At 42.1% G+C, this 22,264-nt stretch overlaps 1 protein-coding gene across 5 annotated transcripts in view; it reads right to left on the reverse strand.

The window, feature by feature from the left end:
* CCDC85A (coiled-coil domain containing 85A) overlaps positions 1 to 22,264 on the reverse strand; it is a 104,908-nt gene that overhangs the window by 7,914 nt on the left and 74,730 nt on the right. For 2 of the 5 annotated variants that reach the window (XM_068940394.1, XM_068940393.1), the window contains 2 exons: positions 13,641 to 13,717; positions 1,408 to 1,527 (listed from right to left, as the gene is read on the reverse strand). The exons of 1 other annotated variant lie outside the window; for it this stretch is intronic. In XM_068940394.1, coding sequence (XP_068796495.1) covers positions 1,408 to 1,527; positions 13,641 to 13,717 — 197 coding nt within the window. Of the gene's footprint in view, positions 1 to 1,407; positions 1,528 to 13,640; positions 13,718 to 22,264 lie in introns of those variants that run through there. 2 more of the 5 variants (XM_068940395.1, XM_068940398.1) reach the window with 2 other exon arrangements.

The following is a 22,264-nucleotide window of genomic DNA, read 5'->3' on the forward strand; positions in this document are numbered from 1 at the left end:
TCCTGTATGAGATTGGTGACAGCAGCACACTCGCAGGTGGCCTGGTGTCAAAGGTGACTGAGTCAGGCGAGGTGCTTAGTGAGGGGACCTGCAACTACGTGCAGATAGAGAGGGGTCCATGCACTCTGCTGCTGTGGCTTCCCCGGGTCATATGCCAGAATAACAGATGCAACATGGCTGCAGGGAAGCCCTGCACCCCGGTTTTCTATTACAGGAAGGGATCTGATTGCTTTACTTCCTGCACATTTCACTTACATAAACCCATTTCCTCAGGCTTCATGGAGGAGAAGTCAAAGTCACCCAGCCATGTGGAAGATAATCACCCTCCAAACAAACTCAGATGTCTAGGCAAGTCAACTGTACCACTGAGCTGTTACAGCGCCCTGTGCATCTCCAAGAATCTCCCAAATGCAGAGCAAACACCTACAAAAGTCCCTTTCAGTTCTGCCTGGAGGAAGGAATGCCAGCCCTGGCCCCCCAAGTAGCCACTGTATCCCTGTGAGATCTCCACGGGGTAGGGAGTCATTTAACAGAATTTTAAACCTATATTTTAAAGTATAGGAGACAGTGGCTTGCACAAAGCACCAGAAAGCAGTCATGTTAGAGCCAGCATCAGGAGACAGGACTATGGAGTCCCTGTTCTCTGCTCAGTTTTCCGTAAGCTGCTAACCACCCCCAGAGGAGCATGGACATAGCTGATGCACAAAATGTTAGTGGGACACTTGAACTCAGTCAGATGTTGATTGAGATCCCCTGATATACTGCTGATACCTTGTCATAAGTTTTTTAGCTTCATTAATCACAACAGTTTCACCGTTCCCATACGAAAGCAGTTGCAAAGTTGCCCCTCTGACTGCTTGTATCAATCGTTGTTTGTCAATGCAACGTAGGTTTTTGCAATCTGACCCTGAGTTCCAGCGTAAAACATCACAAAAGTTTCCATAATGACTTTGGGGCCATTATGCACTATCTTCAGCCCTAAATTCTGGTATTTCTTCTGTGAATATACTGTGAATATACTACGCCTATTGGTTTTATCTTTGCATTAAGGCAATTCTCTCTGTATGGGTTACAGCAGTCCATTATATTTCACTGGAGACCAAATATGCATCCCAAAGAAGTAGAAAGACTTGCTTCTGCAGAAAAACACCACTTTCTCATCTTCAGAGAAAATATGTGCAATTGTGAGAGAGACTACAGCTGGCATCACACCCATCGTAATCAACACCCGGTCCCTGCCCCAAGGAACACACAGTCCACAGATGCAATGAGTGACAAACAGAAAAAACAATACCGTTCATGACAATAACATTCCAGTGATACGCACAGGAATGTTTTCAGGACAATAAGACACGTGTTGAGTAACATACATGGCATTCTGCATGTACTGCACTGGAGGAGAGTTACCTTAAGAGCATTTACCACTGATTCAGACTGCGGAGAAGTTGAGCCATGTCCACTGATGCTAGGTGGCTCGTTTGGAGAGCAGTAACTCCCCTCCGCCCCTGCTGGCATCCTACTGGGATCCTTTGTAAAAAATTAAAAACTTTTTAATAAGGAAAAGGGTTGGTAACTAATTACAGCAGCTGTTACCTTAAAACAAAAAAAAAAAAAAAGCAAAAAACCAAGCACTTAAGGCATGTTTCACCCCAAACTCATGCTTTTTCTGTGCCACAGTAACAAAGATCCACAGGAGGCAGCTAAAGCACTACTGTTAAGCTGAAATCGAATGATACTCTCACTTCCCGGCAGAGCTAGATACATCCGGCAGTCATTAAAGCAGAGACCAGACTGGGGCTCTAGGGCCCCAGCTCAGCTGTGTGACTGGTCTAGCACCCTGCAAGGCACTCAGCACTGGCCCTTCTGTGAAGAGCCAGCTCTGCCCAGGAGTCTGCTGAAATATCATGGACATGTCAGCCCAAACACTCTGAGCCTCAAGGGTCTCCATCTAAAAAATCAGGACATAATAACAATATTTAGCTATGTTGCCTCACAGAAGTGCTGTGAGGCTCAGAGAGAGGCAATAGTGACTCCAGAAGAAGGTTTGGAGAATGTCCCATTTTATCTCAGTAAGTTCTGGGGCTGTTTCCTTCCATAAAACTCGCAGAACATGTTTAAACTCCCTGGCAAGGTTTGCAATGCAAGCACAGCTGGAGCCCACCAGGCAAGGTGCAGGGAGAAGCCAGGAGCCACAGGGGCCCTGGTGCACCCTTTCCCCTGCTCAGGCTGCTCCCAAAACAGGGGCATTTCCTCCCTCTGCTTGCGCAGTCCCGTCAGCTGACATCTGCCTCAGAAGCAGCACAGGGAGAAAGGGAGAGTAGGAAAGGGGAGGCAAGAAAAAGCGAGACCATATGAAAGACTGATATGAGAGGATGAAAGGGTTTTCTATGCAGCGTTGCACTGTGCCTTGTAGACGTACAACAGCTAAAACCAAAGGGAACGGGTCAGCTTAAAATATTTGGAAAGCCAAGGAGTAAGGTGGGCAGTCTGCAGTGGTTGATTTAATTCAGGAGATCTTAATTCTGCCACTGGTCAGTTGGGAGGTGTTGAGCAAGTACTCTCCCCGTGCCTCTTTTTCCTGCACCATCTCATCTATCACTCACCTCTAGTGTGAATTCACGGCAACGCTTTGAAGGGTTCTGCACGACACGGCCAAATAAATACAAGCTACCTAAGCTCTTGCCCCTCACTCACCTCAGAACTTGCAGGATGTAAAGCATTTCCTAGAGTGACTACCGAGGAGTAAAAGGCATGACTGCAGTGCTGAGGTAACCTAATCTAGCAGCCTGCTTTGGAGGAATGCTAAAAATACCTTGCTGCATTCGTACAAAGGCGATGTAATAGCTGCACCGACAGAGACAGCCAGAGTAGACACTTCTGAGTTGCTTTCAACCTGACCTGTTCTTTTAATTCGATCTTTCACTGTCATTCTTCATGCAGAATTTTGTTTAAAAAATGAGACAAGTAGGAGAGAAAAAAACAAACATTTCAAAGAATGTGAGAGAGGGAAAGTTCCTTTCCTACAGTATTAGAAACGCTGTAGGAAACATTAAAAATAACTTCACAGTAATTCTTGCTGGAATGTGTGGAATACCTTTCTGAAGGAAAAATAATGACATTAATAAGATCCTCTGATCAGAATTAGTGCCCTGATGTGCACTAATTTTCCCCACTGAGCAAGACTCTTGCAGTCTTTTTTGGGGTCTTTTTTGGGGTGTCTATAGTCTAAGCAATAGAAAAAATGAAGGGATGTGTGGGAGAAAAAGGACACAGAGAGATGGCATGCAGCTGAATTTCACAGATCCAATCTGCTGAAAAATATTAAATTAAAAAGCATCCCAGGCCAAAGCAACGTTATATGCTGTGCATGACTTCATCAAAATATGTCCAATCTGTTGTAAGCGATGCTGCACTGATCATAACAGCGCTAAGGGATAAACGATGACATACAGCACAAGGGATAGAGAACTGTTGTCATTACTATGTTAGACCTGATCCCAGGGTTCCTTGAGACACGTGTGCACCCAGATGGCAGCACTGAACCTCACACATTGAAGAAACCCTAAAAGCAATTCAAAAATGAGAATGCTGCATACGCTAAGCCCACAGAAAAGGTATCTTGAGTTTAAATATTAAACCTTATTTGATACACAAACTTGCCTTCGAGTGTCCCCGTCCTGCCAAGGAATGGGTGTCACAGAACGTAAGCCACAGGAGTGGGCAGCAATGGGTCTCCTAACTAGGCTGACAATACTGGCACACATTTAAGGCAATGTGCAGTGTATCATCTTACAATTCTCCACAGCAACGGCTATTATCAATTTGCTGTGATGTATGGAGGGAGATTTAGGACTTATTTTTCTTTGGGAAGGATTTATAGATGCGTTAGTCATTGGGCAGACTTAATGCTATACTTTGGAAAAGGAAATGAAAGAGGAAGAAAAAGGAATAATAAAGCAGATTGGAGCAATTCTGGTTTAGGACAAATTTGCTCAGCCAGCCTCATTTTTGTAAGTCAGTATATTCTGTTTCTTTACCTACTCAAGGGCCAGCAATGATTTTGGCCAGTTTCAAAAGGTATAATATAAATAATGCTATTAAAAGGCATGTAAAATTAGTGCAGACACATCTTAAAGCCTCCTGAAAAAGAGAAAATCCAAAAGTCCTGTGAACTGTTCTGTTGCCAGAGTTCAGGCCTTCCTCTAGGCAGCTTTCTTCCACAGCCACTTCTGTACCATACGTAGCACATTTCTGTCTCCCTTCATGAGAACGAGAAACTTGTTGTGAACATTCATTGCTTTAAGCAGATAGTGTTCTCAACACATGTTAGAAGAAGACTGAAAATTAATATTTCCCCTGTGGACTTCCTTATCCCTCTTCCCTCTGTCCTTTATAAGAGAGATAAGCTTTTCTTAAAAGTTAAAACACATTTTGCAGCCTTTAACCCCCATCTTCCTGGCTTTGAGACTTCTCATGAGCTCCCCTAGCTTTACATCCTAAGACCAGAATCTGAATTTACATCTCTTTTCAGGCAGAAAAGTTTTTTCACTTCCCAAAGTTCTGCAGAGGTTTACAGCCCCCATTCTACTTTGGGTCCTGTAAGCACACAAAGTCATGCTCTTGGACCTGAGAGTCACTTTCCAAATCTGGTAGCCAGCTTTTTCCTTTTTACAAGCAAGTCTCCATTTATCTTACCAAAGTGCAGGCTCCTAGTGGCAGTGTAAAAGTGGACATACAGGTAAGCAGGCTCCTCCTTTCACTGCTGAAGAGAGAGGCAGCAAAGAGAGGGATTAATCTAGGAAATGCCTAATTCTCTCTACTAATTTTGCAGGAGACACTGTGCTACGAACCGCTGTAACCAAAATTAGGTAGGATGAAGCAGGGTCACAGTGCCAGAGCTGGTGCCACTGGGCTGATGTCACATAGCAACACTGGGGAGAGACTGTAAGGGTGTAAGGTAACTTTGGGATAGGTCTTCCTTTCCCAAAGTAAATGGTTATTCTAAGAAACCAGTTTTTAGTGTACACACTTTGAGACACCTTATGGAAAGCTGATTCTGAGAATTAAAGTGCTTGTTGTTTTTTGAAAATGAGGGCCACTTAAATGTATGCCAAGTTAAGCTCGTTTGCCTTAAAACAAACCATTAGCTAATGTTTCAAAACGTTACAGATTTTTAAGATGCTTAATCTGAATTAAAGAGGGATGAGCGTCTTTCAACTGAATTGATTCCACTCAAGGAAATCTGGGATAATTTTGCATCACTATCCTCCTTTGCATGGGGCATCTGTCATTTGAGAGAAGCATGAATTATACAGGAAGAAAGATGGAAGATCTACTTCTGAGTGTGTTTTAGACCAATATACCCAGGTCAGGCTGCTCTGCAAATGCAGTACAGCTTCTGTCTTCTTTGGAGGAAGCTTATTCCAGCTACTGGAGGAGACAGAGGACTGGACCAGTCTGAACACGGGTCTGTTCTTCTTCGGCAGCTCCTGTGAGCCTGAAGACACTTCAGTACTATTGACTCCATGACAAGTTTCTCATGCAGTAAAGCAAAACTAGAGGAAAAGATATTTTCCCAGAGTGGTGGTATCTGAAAACAAGATGTGTGAAAAGTGTGCTTTTCAGACCTACTATCACAGCAGCTGCTTGCCAGTGGGGAGTATGGCAATGTTTACCCTTCCACCAAAACGTGACCTGCTTTTGTCTCCACTAAGTCCCTTTTCCAGCACTGCCTGACCAAGGCTGATTGATTATAACCACATCCCGAGCAGGAACTTGAGGAAGGGAGGAGAATTCCCTGTTCCCTTTTCCCTCTTCTCTAACGCCACACAGTGCATTTGTATTCAGCCGCTCAAAAGGGGCATCGCATGTGTCCACGTATCTTGGACAGATCGTTTCATTTATGGTCCAGTAACCATGCTGCAGACATGGAAACAAATCAAACAGAAGGGATAAACTCATGGCTCCATATAGCAGTGGTGACATCTTGAGCCATTTTGAGTAAACAGTACTGCACGAGGTCAATATGAGAGAAAGAATCGCCTTTTTTGTTCATCCTGCACTGTCAGCCTTCCCTACTGCGCCTGCCTAGCCCGTTTGCCCAAGCTACGGCATGGTTTGCAGGTTGGTTCCTCTGAGTCAAATTCACACTGTGTCTAAATTACACAGCTGCAGAAAGCACACTGACTGAAGGAGGTAAAACACACATAGTATTCCCTGCGTGTTTTGCCACAGAGATAACAGAGAAAAGTGCAATTAGTAAACACGCAGATCAATTTTCTGTTGCAAGTAAATCCTCAAAACATCTAATGACAATAAGCAGCTCTTTAGTGAATAGAAAGCACAGGAAATCTGCCTCAAGCCCATAATACCACTTAACAAAAAATCAGATGAATGGAAATGTAGTATTTCCCTCTCATTGGCTGCAAAACGTTAAGGATACTCAGGCCATCCTCCCATAGTGCCAGAGGCAAACACTGCACTGTGCACCGTTCACGGACAGAATAAAGACCCCTGTGTAGAACAGGATTCTCTTTGATGGAGAAAACTAATCATGAGCCTTTGGTTACTTGAGCCAGTAGAAAACATTGTTTTTTCTATCTATACGGATGATAAGGACAGTCATGAATGAAAACCACTGTAGTGAAAAACCCTTCGCATAACTCAAGTTACATTCAGTTTATCTGCCAGCTTTCCTCAGAGGAAGCTTGCCACTTACTGCCTGACTAGCACTCTCCCCAGGCCATGCAGGAATAGCCAAGAAGCAAAAGACACGCAGTGCATCACTGCCCCAAGGACAGCTGCACTCACCTCCAGAGCATGCTTCAGAGAAAACACAGTTTTCCTATCCACCAGGCGCTGCACTGGTCACTTACCATAGGAAGTTCTACCTCAGCAAAAGTGAAAGACCTTGTCCTTCAGGAAGCTTTTATCCCGGTGGCAAGCGGTTTACTAGGGAAGTGCCTTCTTCCTGCTGGGTAACTGCCATGCCAATTCAATCACTATTTGATATTCAAGCCTTTTTTTCTTATTTCCTCAGCCCTCAATTTCCCTGTTAGCTCTGAAGAAAACACAAGCTGTATTTGCCCACTAGTTTCAAACAGGCAGGAAAGGGAAAACAGAAAGCAATAAACTGCATTATGTTGGTCTGCTAGATGAATCATGCCCCAAACAAATCAGCAACGATTTTTTTAGGGAATAATCCTGTCCATTAAAATATGCAACTTAAAAATGCTGCTGTTATTCCTCATAATTCCTGTGCCCAAAGACCTCAGTAGAAACTTGTGCTTCTCTACATTTCTGCCTAAATCCACATATCCTCATGCCAGATTAAAGCATGCCATTAAAAGCACAGTCTTCTGAATGGTCCAAACTATTGCTGGCTACGCACCTTCGGAAGCAGCCATTTTCAGCAGACCCTTCATAAACCTCTTTTGCTGACTAATAAACCTGTAAGAGAAAAAGCCTTGGGGCTGTAGCATTATAAGACATATATATATATAAATCACCACAGCTGAAAATTTGGCAAATTCAGTGGACTCTAGTAGAAAATTTTGAGTGTAAAGTAACTCAGGACATTTGGAAATTAGTCTGGGGGAAAAAAAAAATCCTTCCCTCTAAACTGGAAACTCCTTTTGTAGACCAGATTTTCCTTGAATTTTGTATCTTAGTAATGGCAAGCAAGTAAGCTATTGCCATATGGGCCAGCTCACACCAACCAAGGTGGAAATTCTATACTTAGGATACCTTGAGACTAAGAACCTGGTCAGAACCTCAGCTGATGTAAATTGATGTCACTCTGTTAATGTTCTATTACTATAAACCGACGATAAGATTACTTGAAAGAAGTGGGTTGGTGGATGCTGCTGATTTACTTTCAGCAAATATTTGATGACATGATTAAGTAATATGGGCTCGTTCAACGAGTTTAATTACATTCTAGTTGAAGAATTCTCCTCTATTCTTCTACATGTTATGGAAAGGAGGGGATAATATTAGATTGCGAATGGCACAGATTTTATAAAGTGGGTGAAATACTGTTTAACCAAACAGTTCCCATCTTCTAATTAGATTTATAAACAAAATAGGCCATGCAGAGGGAAAATCAAGAGCACAAATCTCAGCAAAAAGGTTTCTGAAAGATTTGGAAACAGAGGATAAAATAACACGTGATAATGTAATGGAAGAGAAGAAAGTAAGACGGAAATGGAAAGTGTTGCAAGTGCTTAGAAATAAATCAGTGTGTACCCAAGGGTCATGCCTGCCATTTCACACTTAAACATACCAGGACTGGAAAAGGCTAGCAAGGATGCAAAAACCAAAAAAGTTCTTGAAGCAACAGTAGATAAGGAAGAAATAAAACAAAAGGAGATGCAAAAAGATTAGTAAAGGGAAGCTGGGGAAAGAATGAGGAAACAGAGGGAGAAATACTCACATGAGTGACAACAGAATTGTTCAAGTTTAATCCTGCATTAAAACTATCTCATGGCTTTGGGAACAACGCTGGCTCACACACGGCCAGCTCAAAGATGGATGGATGCATCAGACTTCATGGACACATCTTAAGATCTGACCCTGATATGAGAGGAAGAAAACCCTAACCCTTTGGAGAAAGATGTGCGATTAGCTGGGCATAAAAAGACTGAAGTCAGCGACAGAATGTGGGTAGTCTTCAAACTCAGGCCCTGTGAGGTCCAGAACATTGTGCAGGCAGACCTGGAAGGGATGAGGCCTCACACCACCTCCACTGGAAGGGGGCAAAATCCTGTGGCCAGCCACAGATGAGGAAAGGGTGGGTTTGGCCACGGCAAGTATGTCCTGTCTATATAGTGCTTTGCCACCTGGGCGACACGCTCTGCCAAGGTCTCTCCAAGTTTAACCACAAGCCTGGCTTCCAAAACTTGCTGTGATCTAAACCCGCAGTGTCATTTTGCACAGAAGTTGCATGAACATCTGACTTCTCGTGCTTGCTTCTTGACACTAACTTGGTCTGTTAAGGGTACTCCAAGTACAGCTAGTGGCTCCTGCCAGTAACATGCTGAAGAATGATAATACATACACTGGTGTATTCTTGTACATTGATATTTCCAGGTTTTCCCTGCTGCACTGAAGGATCCACTAAGCAGAGGGTTAAAACACAGGCCCTGTTTTGCCACCCTGCCTTCCAGATAAACTAGAGACTTGCCAGCTGGCCCAGAGAAAGCGGAAGAAGGAACAGCAGACTGGCTGTGGGACCAGGACAGGCTTTGGAGAGGGGGCACAGCTTAATACACGAGATGCACTTTAGGTGCCTGTTTCCTTGTTGTTTGCGTTTCTTCTCGATCATCCTATCATAGAGCTTAAGCTGCTTGGGGCAGGGCCTGCCTTGTACTCTCCATATCCAAGCAGCAGCTGACCTGGTCCTGTCTGGGTTTTGCTCCAGACATTACACTAGCAAGTAGCAATAAGTGAACAAAAGAAGAAACTGAAAGGAAGCAGCTTAACACAGAGAACGGAGAGGAAATGAGAGAGCCCCCTGTGGACTCTTTCTGCTGACTTGCTCGCCAAGCCCTGCACCGGCAGGCCGGCAGGTTGCTATGTTAAGTCCTCTGGGTCCAGCGGAGGCAGGGTTGCCATGGAAGTTGGAAGCTCAGTTCCTTGAGCGCTCTCATGGAGCCGCTGGCCCCAGTGACCAGTTCCTTCTGTTTGCGCAGGAAGCAGTGTCCTGGCGATGCTTCCTTTCTCTTTTATTACAAGGTGTAACCATATTACAAATACAAAGAATCAGAAGGGGGAAATATCTCACAGCTCTCTACCTGTGCCTCTTGCTCCCTCCTCCCATAAAACAAATAAAAATTCAAGTAATTTAAGATGGTGCCTTGCCAAGAACACCTTTTTACAATGCATTCATTGTTATTATACAGTGTTCACATTCCCGTAACATTTCAGCTTAGCTTCTCAGCCCTGCAACAGTATCCCTAAAATAGCTGAAGAACATCTTCAGTTCATCGACATGTGGAGGCCAGATCCTGATCTTACTTTCACCAGGGTAAAACACGGACAGCAGTTATGTACCACATCAGCTCTGGGAGAACTCTCCTGTTTTCAGTTACCTGAAGCTATTCACTGACCTAAGTGATATCGTAACACAGCCCATGAAGCTGTAACTAGGATATTTTCTTCATTATTGCTAGGTATCTTCAGTACAATACTCAAATTCTGTTCTGGCTAGCTGCTGGCCACGCTATCATGCAGTTCCTTGAAGGTTAAGGCAAAAACTGAGCCACAGCGAAGCTGTAGTTCTCTGTACATTTCAAGGCAGCGGCAGACAGCCACTGCCAGAATAAGCAGCCCCCCTGCCCCTTTGCTGCAGAGAGCCATTCCTGCGCCAACACCACTGCAGCCCCAGCACAAGAAACGTGCAGCCGTGTGGTGAACCACGCGGGAGCTCCTCCGGGTTGAAATTCATCTGGCAAAACAGAAACGTTCTCTCTCACGTTCTCTCGCCTCTGCACGTTGCTGTCAGGCACCCTTACCCACGTTAGGGTTTGAGAAGCACCAGTGCAAGCTGTGTATGCCCCTTGTCTCGGACTCGGCCAGTTTAGTTTGGCATTCTCTACAGAAGACCCAGCTGCACATCATAAATCTTGGAAAGTATCTGCTTTCTTGCACAAAAATCCTATCTGTGGCCAGAAACTGAAAAGGTCTGGATCATATCTGGTTCCATGCTATCTGAGAGGGAAAAAGAAAAAACAGCTAATTATAGCCTTCACCAACAGAGCAAACCTACCGCCCTTCTACAGCTTCTCATAACTCTTAAACCCACGCTATAACCATCACCAGAACAACTGTGCAGCACAGGAAGAGACATTAACGGGCTTAATTGAATACGTGCATTTTTTTTTTACCTTTTCCATTACCTGATCAGACTAAAATATTGACTCAGTGGTGGTACTGCTATTCCCCAGACAAGGAAGTCTGTCGGTACAGCAGAGCGAACTAAACTCAGATTCCATTTGAACAGTGATGGCAGCACTTAATACCATTTTCCCTGGAAATGTTCTTGCCACTAAATATTAATAAAACCTTTATATCAGAGGTCTGCGGGGTTTGCAAAAGAAGTAGTATGTATGAAAGAAGACAAGCAAAGCAAAATAAACTGGAAAACAATCATAACTCAGTGGTAGATGGAAGGAGTGATTTATCTGAAGAGGTGTCAGCAAATGTGCTGGTATATTTTCACGAGTGATATATAAGCAGAAAAGGAGGAATAGAATAGATAGTGATGAGAGAGCAGAGAGGAAAAAGAGCAAAAGTGCAGCAGGAGGAGAGGAAAAAGTGTCTTAAATAGCAATGAAGGGGCTCTTCAATACAGAAATAGTAGAAGACTCACTTTCACGAGTGGGAGCCATCACCTCTCTCATACTAAGTACAGTTTTACAACTTTCAAACCGTCCCAGTGCTACAGGATGCCAACCAGTGAGAAACAATGAAGCTCTATACAAAAAAGAAAAGGCACTCTCTCACTGAAGTACTGCTGAAATTTTAAGGCACAACACTATAATTAGGTAATAGCTGTGCCAAAAACCCTCATCTGTTGTGTAGCTCGTCATAGATTTTCAGCTGATTTGTTAAAAGCACTGAGTTTGGCTTAATGCCTAACAAACTCCCATGCCTCCTATTACATGGAATGAGACCATTGCCAGGAGCTTACGCGTTTCCATCCAGTGTCCTTGTCTTTCTGATGGGGCCTGATCAGCACTGATAGCACTTTCAGGGTGTTACTCACAGGAACAACAACCCCCTCAAACAAACTCATAGAAACGTAATCACAATGTAAAATCAAATGCAAACTCAGAATAAGCCTGATGTCCTCACTTCCTTCCTCTCCCATAAGCAATGACTCTCTTCAGGAGGAAAGGTGAGGAAGGCATGCCAGGAAATGCGAACCCATGTCGCTCATTATTTCTCATGATAAACTATTCAGAGATGTTAGGATATTCTTCAGAACTCTACTGTGGATCCTGGTGCGAACAAATTCAAACATAGGATAAACTCGGGACCTGTATATCACTGAAAAACAATTTGCAGACTTGCTGCCTTAGTTTTCCCCCTGAAACATCCCACATTCAGCATACGTTGTTTTGATTACTTTTACAATAGCTACAGGGTGAGACACTGTTTTCACAAGCAATTTCTGGTTTTGGCACACCATCGAAGATATTTTGAAAGATCTCAACATTCAGGATGTGGGTATTCCAGTCTTTGACATGATCAGGCAGTCCACTTAACGGGCCTCCACCTGGGCACCTCCAAAGCTGGACAAGTAAAATATATGGTCACTTCTAAAGGTTGCCCACAAAGAACGTTCTGCACGATTTATCTCCCAGTGCTGTTTCAGACCTAAGACAAATCACAATGGCACTTTTCAGGCAAATTTTTTTTAACATTTGCCCTGAACACCTTCCTTGACAAGAAAATAATTTTCTTTACCAGAGAGCATCACACTTTTTCTTTCCTATTGAAGACCATATAAATGTAACTGGATTTAACCATTCTTTTTGCCCTTCTTTTCCTGATTAACAAATTAGGGTACAGGGAAATTAAATAAATTCACAAGGTCACCCAACAAGTCCAGACTAAAACAAGAGACAGAACTAAAGAGGTCTTTCTAACTGTTACACTACAGTTGAGAAAAAAAAAAAACCCTTTGCTTAAAATCTGCTGAAGGAAGGAAATAGCTCTTAGCTAAAGAATTTGCATCTTGGCTTATATAAATGAAAAAAATTAGAGTCAGTGGTTTTTACTTCTTCCTACATTTCACTGTTACCTTGGATCTTATATACAAACGACAGTGTTCTGACTAAGTTCAATGAAAAGCATTTTCGTTCTTCAGAGAAATTCATTTAAATTAGTGTTTCACTTAACCAAAATGCAGGGTTTTTTTTTTTTTTTCCTTTTTTCTAGCGGGCAACTTCATTTGGATACATTACTGATTTCTGAAGGATTATTTAATGAAATTTAATAGAAATATGCTCTGGCATATGTGTTTGCATATGAAAAATTACAAGCGTCTGATTCATTCTTAACGAATTTCTAAATTTGTTTTTAATTTTTTTTTACACAAAAGCCCTTTAACTTCATATTTGCTTACTTATTCATTCAATTTAATTTCAGTCTTGTATTTAAGTTCCTTCCATATTCCTCAAAATATTAAAAATAATATAACCCAATTATTATTACTTAAAATGTCTGCATATTTAGAGCAAAACATTTTAGTTAACTATAGAAAGTATTTGATATTCTAATTAAAAGAATCTCTTGGAATGAAACCAGAATGTAAACGGTCAGCTCACTGTAATTTTCTACTCTCAAATGAATTTTTAATTATAATATAAGTAGCAGCTTCCAGTGAATTTTTCTTAGCAAGGTATCAACACCTGCAAAGGAGAAAAATGAATGAAAGTATTGTTATAGTCTTAAATACACCAATAGATATGTTCCATTCGATCATGAGAAAGATAAACAAAAGACATGAGAGCCTTTGATTACCCAAATGCAATGTCAAATCACAAGAAATACTGACTTTATCTCAAACGCTAAGACTCAGGAGTTACTGTCTAGCTATCCACTACTGTTCCCATCAACAGGAAGTCACCCACCTGGGGTAGCATGCGATTTTCCTCCTCCAGCTGTCTTACTCTTGCCTCCAGCTGCCTAACATAGGACAAGGTTGATTCTAAAATTAAAAAGAAAAAAACTTATATTATCCACATAGATCTGCTTGTGTATGCTAGCGTCAGAACCTGTGCCACATTCTGACTTGTACTCACAGCAGATTTCTTCTCTTAAAAGTCCCTTAAACATTCAGCTCTCTTCCTCTCAAGGGCGCTGCAAACAATGCTGATACTAGAATTAATCCAATTCTTTGTCGCTTTTGATTCTAAACTACTGCACTTCAAAATAATATTTTAAATGGGCCCTTCTCAGACAAAGGAAATCTTACAGAAAGGCAACACAGATTCGATTTCTTCTATTCCATACTCTACACTCTGTGAGCTTCTACAAGAGTAATGCATTATTCCACAGGATCATCACTGCAAAACTCAGAGGACGACTGTCTTCTGCAGACAGATGCAGTCAAAGAGGTCCCTCCACACCATTAAGTGGAGGTCTAGTGCAGCCCATGCAGACTTCCCATGCAAGCAGTGATCTAGCCTGCAGGAAATACCACAGCTTGTCAGCATGGAGGCACAAGTTATAGCCTATGCTGGGAATCAGAAGTGTTGCCATGGCTTTAGCCTGCACTGGTACCCAGCTGCGTGTGTCCTCGGGGTCCTGAGAGAGTTCTGAGTTTGGCTGATAGCGTGCACAACAGCCTGCGACACGGCACTCCTTACAACTGTTACTGCTCGTGCAAGGTAGGGCAGTATCGTATATGCTCTCATTCTGTGGCTTTGCTGTGTGGACTTGGCTGCAGAGCAAAATCCTGCCCACTCTACTCACTTGCAACATCATCAACCTTCATAAGATAATTTGGTTGATTATGGAGAATAAGATTTCCCTTGGATATGAGTATTGAAAGAGCATCCGAATGTTTCAACCAATGGTCTTATTTCCCTTATGAAAATGAGTCATGGCCTGCTCTGTACCCAAGAACTTAGTGTAAGAACAGTAGATCCAAGATCCATCGCTAGAAGCATCTGAGAGGTTTCCTATCATGCATTTTTTGGGGCACATAGAAGTTCTTCCATTAAAATACTACACCTAGAAAAAATATATGCCTGAGAAATTACTTAGTCACTGTTAGAGAAAACACTGCTTCTCAGTACAGAATCATGGCTATGACTCTCTCTAGCACCTCCTCACACTTAGGTGGGACACCACCATACATTTACTCTTGACTCAGTGATCCATTAAACTTTGAGATCTCAATTCCATTAATTTATATGTACTCATACTACCATGTAACTAGTGTACAAGTAGAAACAATTACATCTTTGATGTCTAATTGTATGGAATCCATGGGTATCAGGGCAGTACTGTCAATTGATATAAACCTGCAAAGCTGCATTGACACCAGAGCAATTCTCTGATTTAAATTATTGGATGAATTTTTGTACCCATTTCCTCTGATATCTAAATCACTGTGCCCATCTGCCCATAAAATAAAAGTGACAGGAGAGGAGGTGTCACTTCTTGCTCTTGTGAGACTGCAGTAGGCTAAAATATGCACACATAGATAGTGCATGCGAATTTACAGGACATAAGGACAACAGACAGAAATTTGTCAAAAAATATTACTGCACAGCAAGTCATTGGAATAAAAATAGCATTGTACAACAAAAGGGAAAGAGGTAATCTGAGGTTCTATGTGCTCTGCTGTGTAACGATTTTCATAGCTAGTGATGGGTGCATCTCTGGAGAGCTGCTAAGCTTGGTTCGGATGAGCACTTAGAAAATGAACAGCTTATTCAATTAACTATATACGACAGGGTCCCTCCCATCAAATCAGCTCCTTTCCCAGCAGTAGCACTTCTGGGAGGAGCCCTAGAAGCTTCCTCACTGTTATGGCCATTAGTGTTGGCAATAGCTCCCAGCACATTTCTTTTCTCCTCTCTGTTTTTTTCTACAGAAGACAGGTTTCTGTGGAGACATCTTTGCTGAGGGACTGCAATAGCAGCTTTCTTCAGCACTAGCAATCTCTAAATTCGTTGATTACAATTCTGCTGCTATGTTAGCTTGGGCACCAACTTCAAGCTCAGGTCCAACTTCCCGATGATTATCTACATCTGCCAATACATTGACTAATACCCCAGCTTTGCCTGCAAGGAAGCCGGCCAGCTGCCCTGGCCCCAACACCCAGACACAGGGTGTGGATTGACTCTCACATAGGGGCACAACTGCCTCAAGATAATCAGATCCACGAGCCTGAGCCACACCTGACCACAGCTACAAAAGCAGTATAACAAAACCCCGGCTACTCCTTCAGAGCATGCCATGCTCACCAGCTCAGTTCATGCAAGCTCCCTTTTGAATTCCCACCAACTCTAAGCCTTTTTGTCATTTTCTGTGTTACCATTTATTAGTCCCGTACATGCCGCACAGCTCTTGGCAAAGTTTGCCTCTCAGCTTTAGTCCTTCACTTACATGTTGGAGTCTAGAGCTGAGACGTCTGCTGCCTCAGAAAAACACAACTCCACTGACAGTTCAGAACTTCACAGTGCCAGTTTATACCAGCTGAGGATCTAGTTTAAAATCTCCTAGCTTTTTAACCCTTTTAAAGTCTGAAACATTTATTTAAATTTCCTTTTGTAATCTGATTAAAACTGAAAATTAGGTCAGCTACCAAAGGCCTGATCTAGCAAATCCTTATTTATGTGAGTATTCTTGACGCATAGGCTAGATGCATATATATTTCAGTATCTGTTAATATATTTATACTGTGATGCTATGCATGAGCTTAGAGGAAAAGATAAGTAGAAAAGGCAGTCAAGGACATAAGAGAAGGAGGAACTGAAAATCCGCAAAGTGAAACACTGTCACTAGTAATGTTGACAGTAAACCATCCCCCAAAAGTTGCATCTTAAAAGTATTTACGGAAGGGACTATAAAATCCATCTACTCTTAACTAGCCAGGAGACCAGTAAAAAGCCCTAAATAAAGAGTAGATCTTAAACTGCCTGTCAGAAAACGGTCACCTGATGTCGCTCCCCTTGTTGTTCTGGGCAAATTTTCACATGAAAATTAAGTTAAAACTGAAGCAGAATGAACTGATGAATGCCTTTTTTTCTACAAGAATATGTATCTGAGCTGAAAACAAATGTCTCCCAAAGTCAAGGAGTACAGAAATGTAGCATCTCTTCATAACATTACTGTTATCTGACATGAAAGCATTTTATAAGATGCTGCAACATATCAGGCAATCACAGCTCTGAAAAATAACCTGCACAAACAAGATTTTTTAGCTGATGTCATTAGTCATAAAACCTTTCCTATTTTATTCCTCCCAAGTAGATTTATTTAATATTTATAATTTTCACAGAACTGCAAGTACACATAAAAGCCCTGCATTACTTGCCAGATCTTAAAATTGAGTAGTGGACTGCTTATATGCAAACTTTCAACTACAGCTCTAAAGTGAGCTCCCTCCGTCTAAAATACAAGTAGTGAAAAATGCTATTTGTACTAACATCATAAAAACTCTAGTATCGTATTCTGAGTAACAGCACAAAACTGTTAACTGTGTTGAGATCAAATGCATACTCAGATAAAAACAGACAACTAATTTGGGTCAACATCTAAACAAGATCTGACCACAGACATGACACTGCGGTAGCCAAATTACCAGTTTCATCAGCTGTGGCCTTCCTGGTTGCATTATTTGTGCTCCTTCCAGTTTTCCTTTGCTAAGCAGAAGTTTTACTGAAATAACAATTTTGAACAATTTTCATTCTCACAACCAGATTCATACCGAATAAACTAATGCTCCTCAATTAATATTCCTAAATTATATTAGTCTATTAAAGCTAAATCAGTTAAAGATGGAAAAAATTCCCATTCTCATATTATTTCCTAAATATTTCTTTATACATTGCTCCTTCGGGATACAGCCACACTGCTAAAGTCACCCACCTTTAGGCCAAGGGGTTCACAGCGGCTCTCATTCACACCAGCGTGGCCTGCCCAAGTCCACACTCAGTGAGTTTGTTTGCTCTTATGGCTCTAAGCCACAGATCCCTGCATGCTTTCTTCAGTGCAAAGTGTTTAGAATAACAGGAGGAACATGTCCCAGCCTACCAGAATGGTGTTTTTAAGCATGCAGCATGGTACATATGTGGGACATGACATGGGAGAGTGGGAGGTGTACAAGGAACAAGGCAGTGCTGGAAGATCATGCAGGGTCAAGGAAGCTAAACCTGACATGGTCTTGTCTATAACGCCAGTAGAAAGCAGTTCCCAGAATAAAATATCCCCAGGTTTTGTCTCAGAGAGAACTATTTGGTTCACTCCAAAAAAGAGCTTGTGAAAAAATAACTTACCTGCAATACACGCGATCAGAAGACCAGGAGCAAACCAATGAACTAAGTTAGAAGACATTAATGGCAAATTAATAGTTATGTAAGTCTTATTTCAGTGACAAATAATACTCAAATTCATTTGATCTTTCCAGTGGAAAAAAATAGAAAAAGCTTTGCAATTTCACCAAATGAACTTCTCCACTTTAGCTTCCCATGCTCTTAGGATGTTTGCAAATATGATCATTGTGCAGTGCTTCATTTCAGGAATGAAACTAAAATTCTTTTCCAAATTACTACAGAGACAAAAATATATTGCTTTTAGCAAAATTCAGTGACAAACTGCTCTTTCTCCATATCCATCATTCTAACATGTTATTAGAGAACATCAATATTTATGCAGCTGATCTCTTTTTCTTTTGACATCCACACTCTTGAAACCAGTAGATATTTTGGGCTTATGTCAAATGTTATCAGACCCGTATGTTGCTGCTGAGGGCATATTTGTGTCTTGGTTTTATCCATTTTTGCGTGTCTGTGCCTGATCTCACTCTGTCAAATACCTCATAATGTTCTTTAAGCTAGATTATCCTCTGCAATTTTAGAGTGGTTGAGAATGTCACATTAAATTCTAGCTTTCTAAAGACAGTTTCTGTTTTTTTCCATTTTTTTTTTTCCCTTTCTCCTCCTTTTAATGCTAGTATTAAGAAGGCATTAACCCAACGACAAGTGAAGCCAGAAAAGATTTTTCTGTTCCACATCAGATCTAGCTCTGAGGACACGCACATGAGCCTGGCTCCCTTTAGAGACCAGCCTTCCTGGCCAGCAGGCTGTTGCCGTGCTTCTGCCTACACTGCAGAGCGTAGCGGGTGAGAGTCCCCGGCGCACAGGCAGCCTCTCACAAACAAGCTTTCACACTGCAGAGCTGCACACTCTCCTTTTCCTCCTCTTCTACACCTGTCCCACCCGTCTGAGTCACACAAAGGACAGACTCCCCACACCTCAGAGGAGAACTCACCTATCCTCCCAGAGGTGTTCCCAGTTTCCACACATCAGTGCTTCTGGTTCTCTGTGTTCCTGACTTTCACCTGCTCCTGCTGGTGCCAAGGAAGGGATCCAACATGGTACGGTAAGCTGCTCCTTACTGTAGCTCCATACTTTCAGTGGGGATGGTGGCAACATTTTAGCCCCTCTTTAGAGGAAGACAGCAGGGTGCACTGCAATGCAAAGAAGCCCGCCGTGCTGGGCAGCAGTGCAGCAGTATGGAGACAGCTGCAGCATCCTGCCATTGTGAATCCTCCTTGGTAAATGCGGTCAGATGGATGGGGGTAACTAGCATAAAGCCTTGCATTGCCAGGCACTGAGATGATGGTGGCCGTAGAGATACAGAAAGAGGATGCTATCAACTCTGAGCAGGCTACCTTTCCAAGGGATCTACTACTGACCAGCTGGTACTAGCCAATAAAATGTCAGTTCCGCAACACTAAATTTACATGAAGTTATTAAAAATGAGCATCCCTTAGGATGGCATAAATAGCCACTATGCCCGGAATAATATCAGAGTTGAGATTATTCAAGGCATTATGAGATTACTCAAGGCATGCTAGGTTCCCAAACTGCATTTATATATTCCTCACAGGTACGGGCAACTCAGTCAAAGCAAAGTCCACTAGCTAATGGCTTTGTGGACTAAGTGGCCTTAACAGGATGGCTTGTGATCACTGTTGGTGATTGTACCAACAAGTTTCATGATTGCAGAACGCTGAACAGGTCTCCTTTTTACCCATTTGGAGAAGCAAGGTCCTTTTTTCCCCCCTCTAAATCAAGTGGTACTTTCGAGGTAGCCCCACAGTTTTCAGGTCTTATAAAGATAACCAGAAAACACAACTGTCACCACTGGGGCAGGTACCATCACATCTACCATCATGAAATTTGAGCAAAGAAGAAGAAACAGGATGCTTTGGGCACCACTTTTCCCATATAGTCATGATAAAGTGATGGGGAAAGTGATGCAGGACTGGGGATTGCAAGGCAGCATGCTCTGGCAGTTTACAGTAACTGATCTGTTTATTTTTCTGCTGCTTCTGTGAAATCGCATGCTTTGGCTAATAAAAGAGCATAACAGTTATTAAGCCAACTTCTGCTTCTCTTATCTCTGTTACAAACCAAATATTACAGGACAAAACCAAATTATTAACCACATTAAAACATACTGAAGCAAGTAAAAATATTTGGAAAGCCTGCAGGCTTCAGCTCTATAGTATTCCCCATGCCCATTTCTGAACTGGAACAGCTGCAGCACGTTCCTCTCATAATTTTCCTGACTCAGACCCTGTTTCAAGATCCCGATTTTTGTTAGCTCTGTCCCTGTTACCCCACCTCCTCATTCACCAAAAGCTCTTCTAGGGCTCTAGAAACTGGTGCGCTCTGCACTCACGCTCCTTTGTGAGCTCTGCACTCAGGGCAGCAGTTCAAAATCCCCACAGTCAGGAGCCTGTGGACAGGAAGTTGTCAGACTCACAGTCGCTATATGGCAGACATCTAAGTAATGCACTCTCTTAAGTGGTCACCTGTCCACCTGATCGCACTCTCCCAGCTCGAAATATGTTCACATAAACATATTTTTTCCTCCAAATCATGCTCCCTGTAACCTCTGTTCTCACAGCAATATCTAACCAGGGCTCCCATATCTTCTTCCAGCCAGCTGATGTGGCTCTCTAAAACAGGCTGGTAAAGAGAAGATGAGCGGTGCAGAAGATGTATGGGGAGTAAGAGAGCCAACGCTGATGAAGTGGGCATGATCTAGCAAGTAGTTCCTGGCACCTTGGAGGTAAGGGAAGTTACAGAGACAGGAGGGTTACAAGATACAGGCAAATGTGGGATAGCACTGGAGAACTTCCTAAAATATGAGGTCCTCTACTCAGCTATTAGCTCCTTGAGAAATAGATACATCCCATGTACTTCTATTTGTTCAAGTGAGCTTGGATGCCAAGTACACTAAAGCCGGTGGAAGGGACATTATCTAACGACTTTATATTTGCGGTAAAGCAAGGGTAGGAGAAGTAATACCTCTAGTACTGACATAAACTCAAAAAATAATCCATTAAAAGCACTGTAACTCAAGAACTAAAACTGTTTTTCTGGATTTTTAAAAAATGTTGATTCCAAATTCCTAATAATAGTTCTCTGCAAAAATTGACCACTGGGTATCTATATACCTGCTTTTGATTAACTCTACACAATAAATCATCAATGGAAAAGATACTAGTTGCTTCACTGATATTAAAAAAAGTTTAGAGTCTCTTAACTTTGAAGAAAAACTGTAATACAGTGCATAAACAAAGCAGACAAGCCACAGTAAGAGAGAAAATTCTCCAAGCTGAAAATACTTGGAGGCTGGAGGTATTAGGAGAAAAGTAGAGTATTGTTTGCCTTGATCCTAGGCATTTACTTATGACCAGTGTTGGAGACAGGACGCTAAGCCAGACAGAAGACTGGTTTGGAGCAGCAGGCTGTCCTTATGGCCAGAAAATGGAAGAACACAATTTCATGAGAAAGCAGATATCATCTTGGTTCGGTTAACATCAACATTTTTTGCTTCCACTGGCTCAGCTCTGTTTGGTATTCGTGTTTCTAAAGGAGTTTGTCAGAATCTGGAGAGCTCCTGTCACATCCTGATATGAATATTTTATATACTAAGAGCACAAACTGCCTAAGAGTATAAATGAGTGAAACGGCCAACAACTTACCTCAGCAAAAAAATTAGCATGTTATGTGTAGTGATACATAGAGGTACAGCAATAAAGGTTCAGTTAAGCCATAGGCAGAAGGGGTCAACTTCAACGGGAAAAGTCATTTATTATGTTGATCTTCCTGCACTGTGTTGGCCGGAATATAATATTTGTATATCAAATCAGATTTTGGTCATTCAAATCCACACTCAGCATCCTGCAATGAAAACTAAATAATCTTTCAATAAACGGAAGATGAAAAACAAGGCTGTGCAAGGACTACTCTAAACCCTGCTGTAATTAACTGACAGCTCCATCCATTTATGAAGGGGGTTCTGTGCTAACTGGGGAGCAGATTCAATGACACACAAAGTAACTCCCTGTCCTATAATTCCTAGTTGTCTGAAACCTGATGTAATTACTTCAATATTAATATTCATAACTAAAGCATGTTATAACTTGAATCCATCCCCTTTCAGTTACTTGGAATATAAGAAAAATCCCATTTTTCAGATCACCTGCACCTCTAAGGTTGGT

Source organism: Struthio camelus, chromosome 3 (assembly GCF_040807025.1).
Source record: "Struthio camelus isolate bStrCam1 chromosome 3, bStrCam1.hap1, whole genome shotgun sequence".
NCBI lineage: Eukaryota > Metazoa > Chordata > Aves > Struthioniformes > Struthionidae > Struthio > Struthio camelus.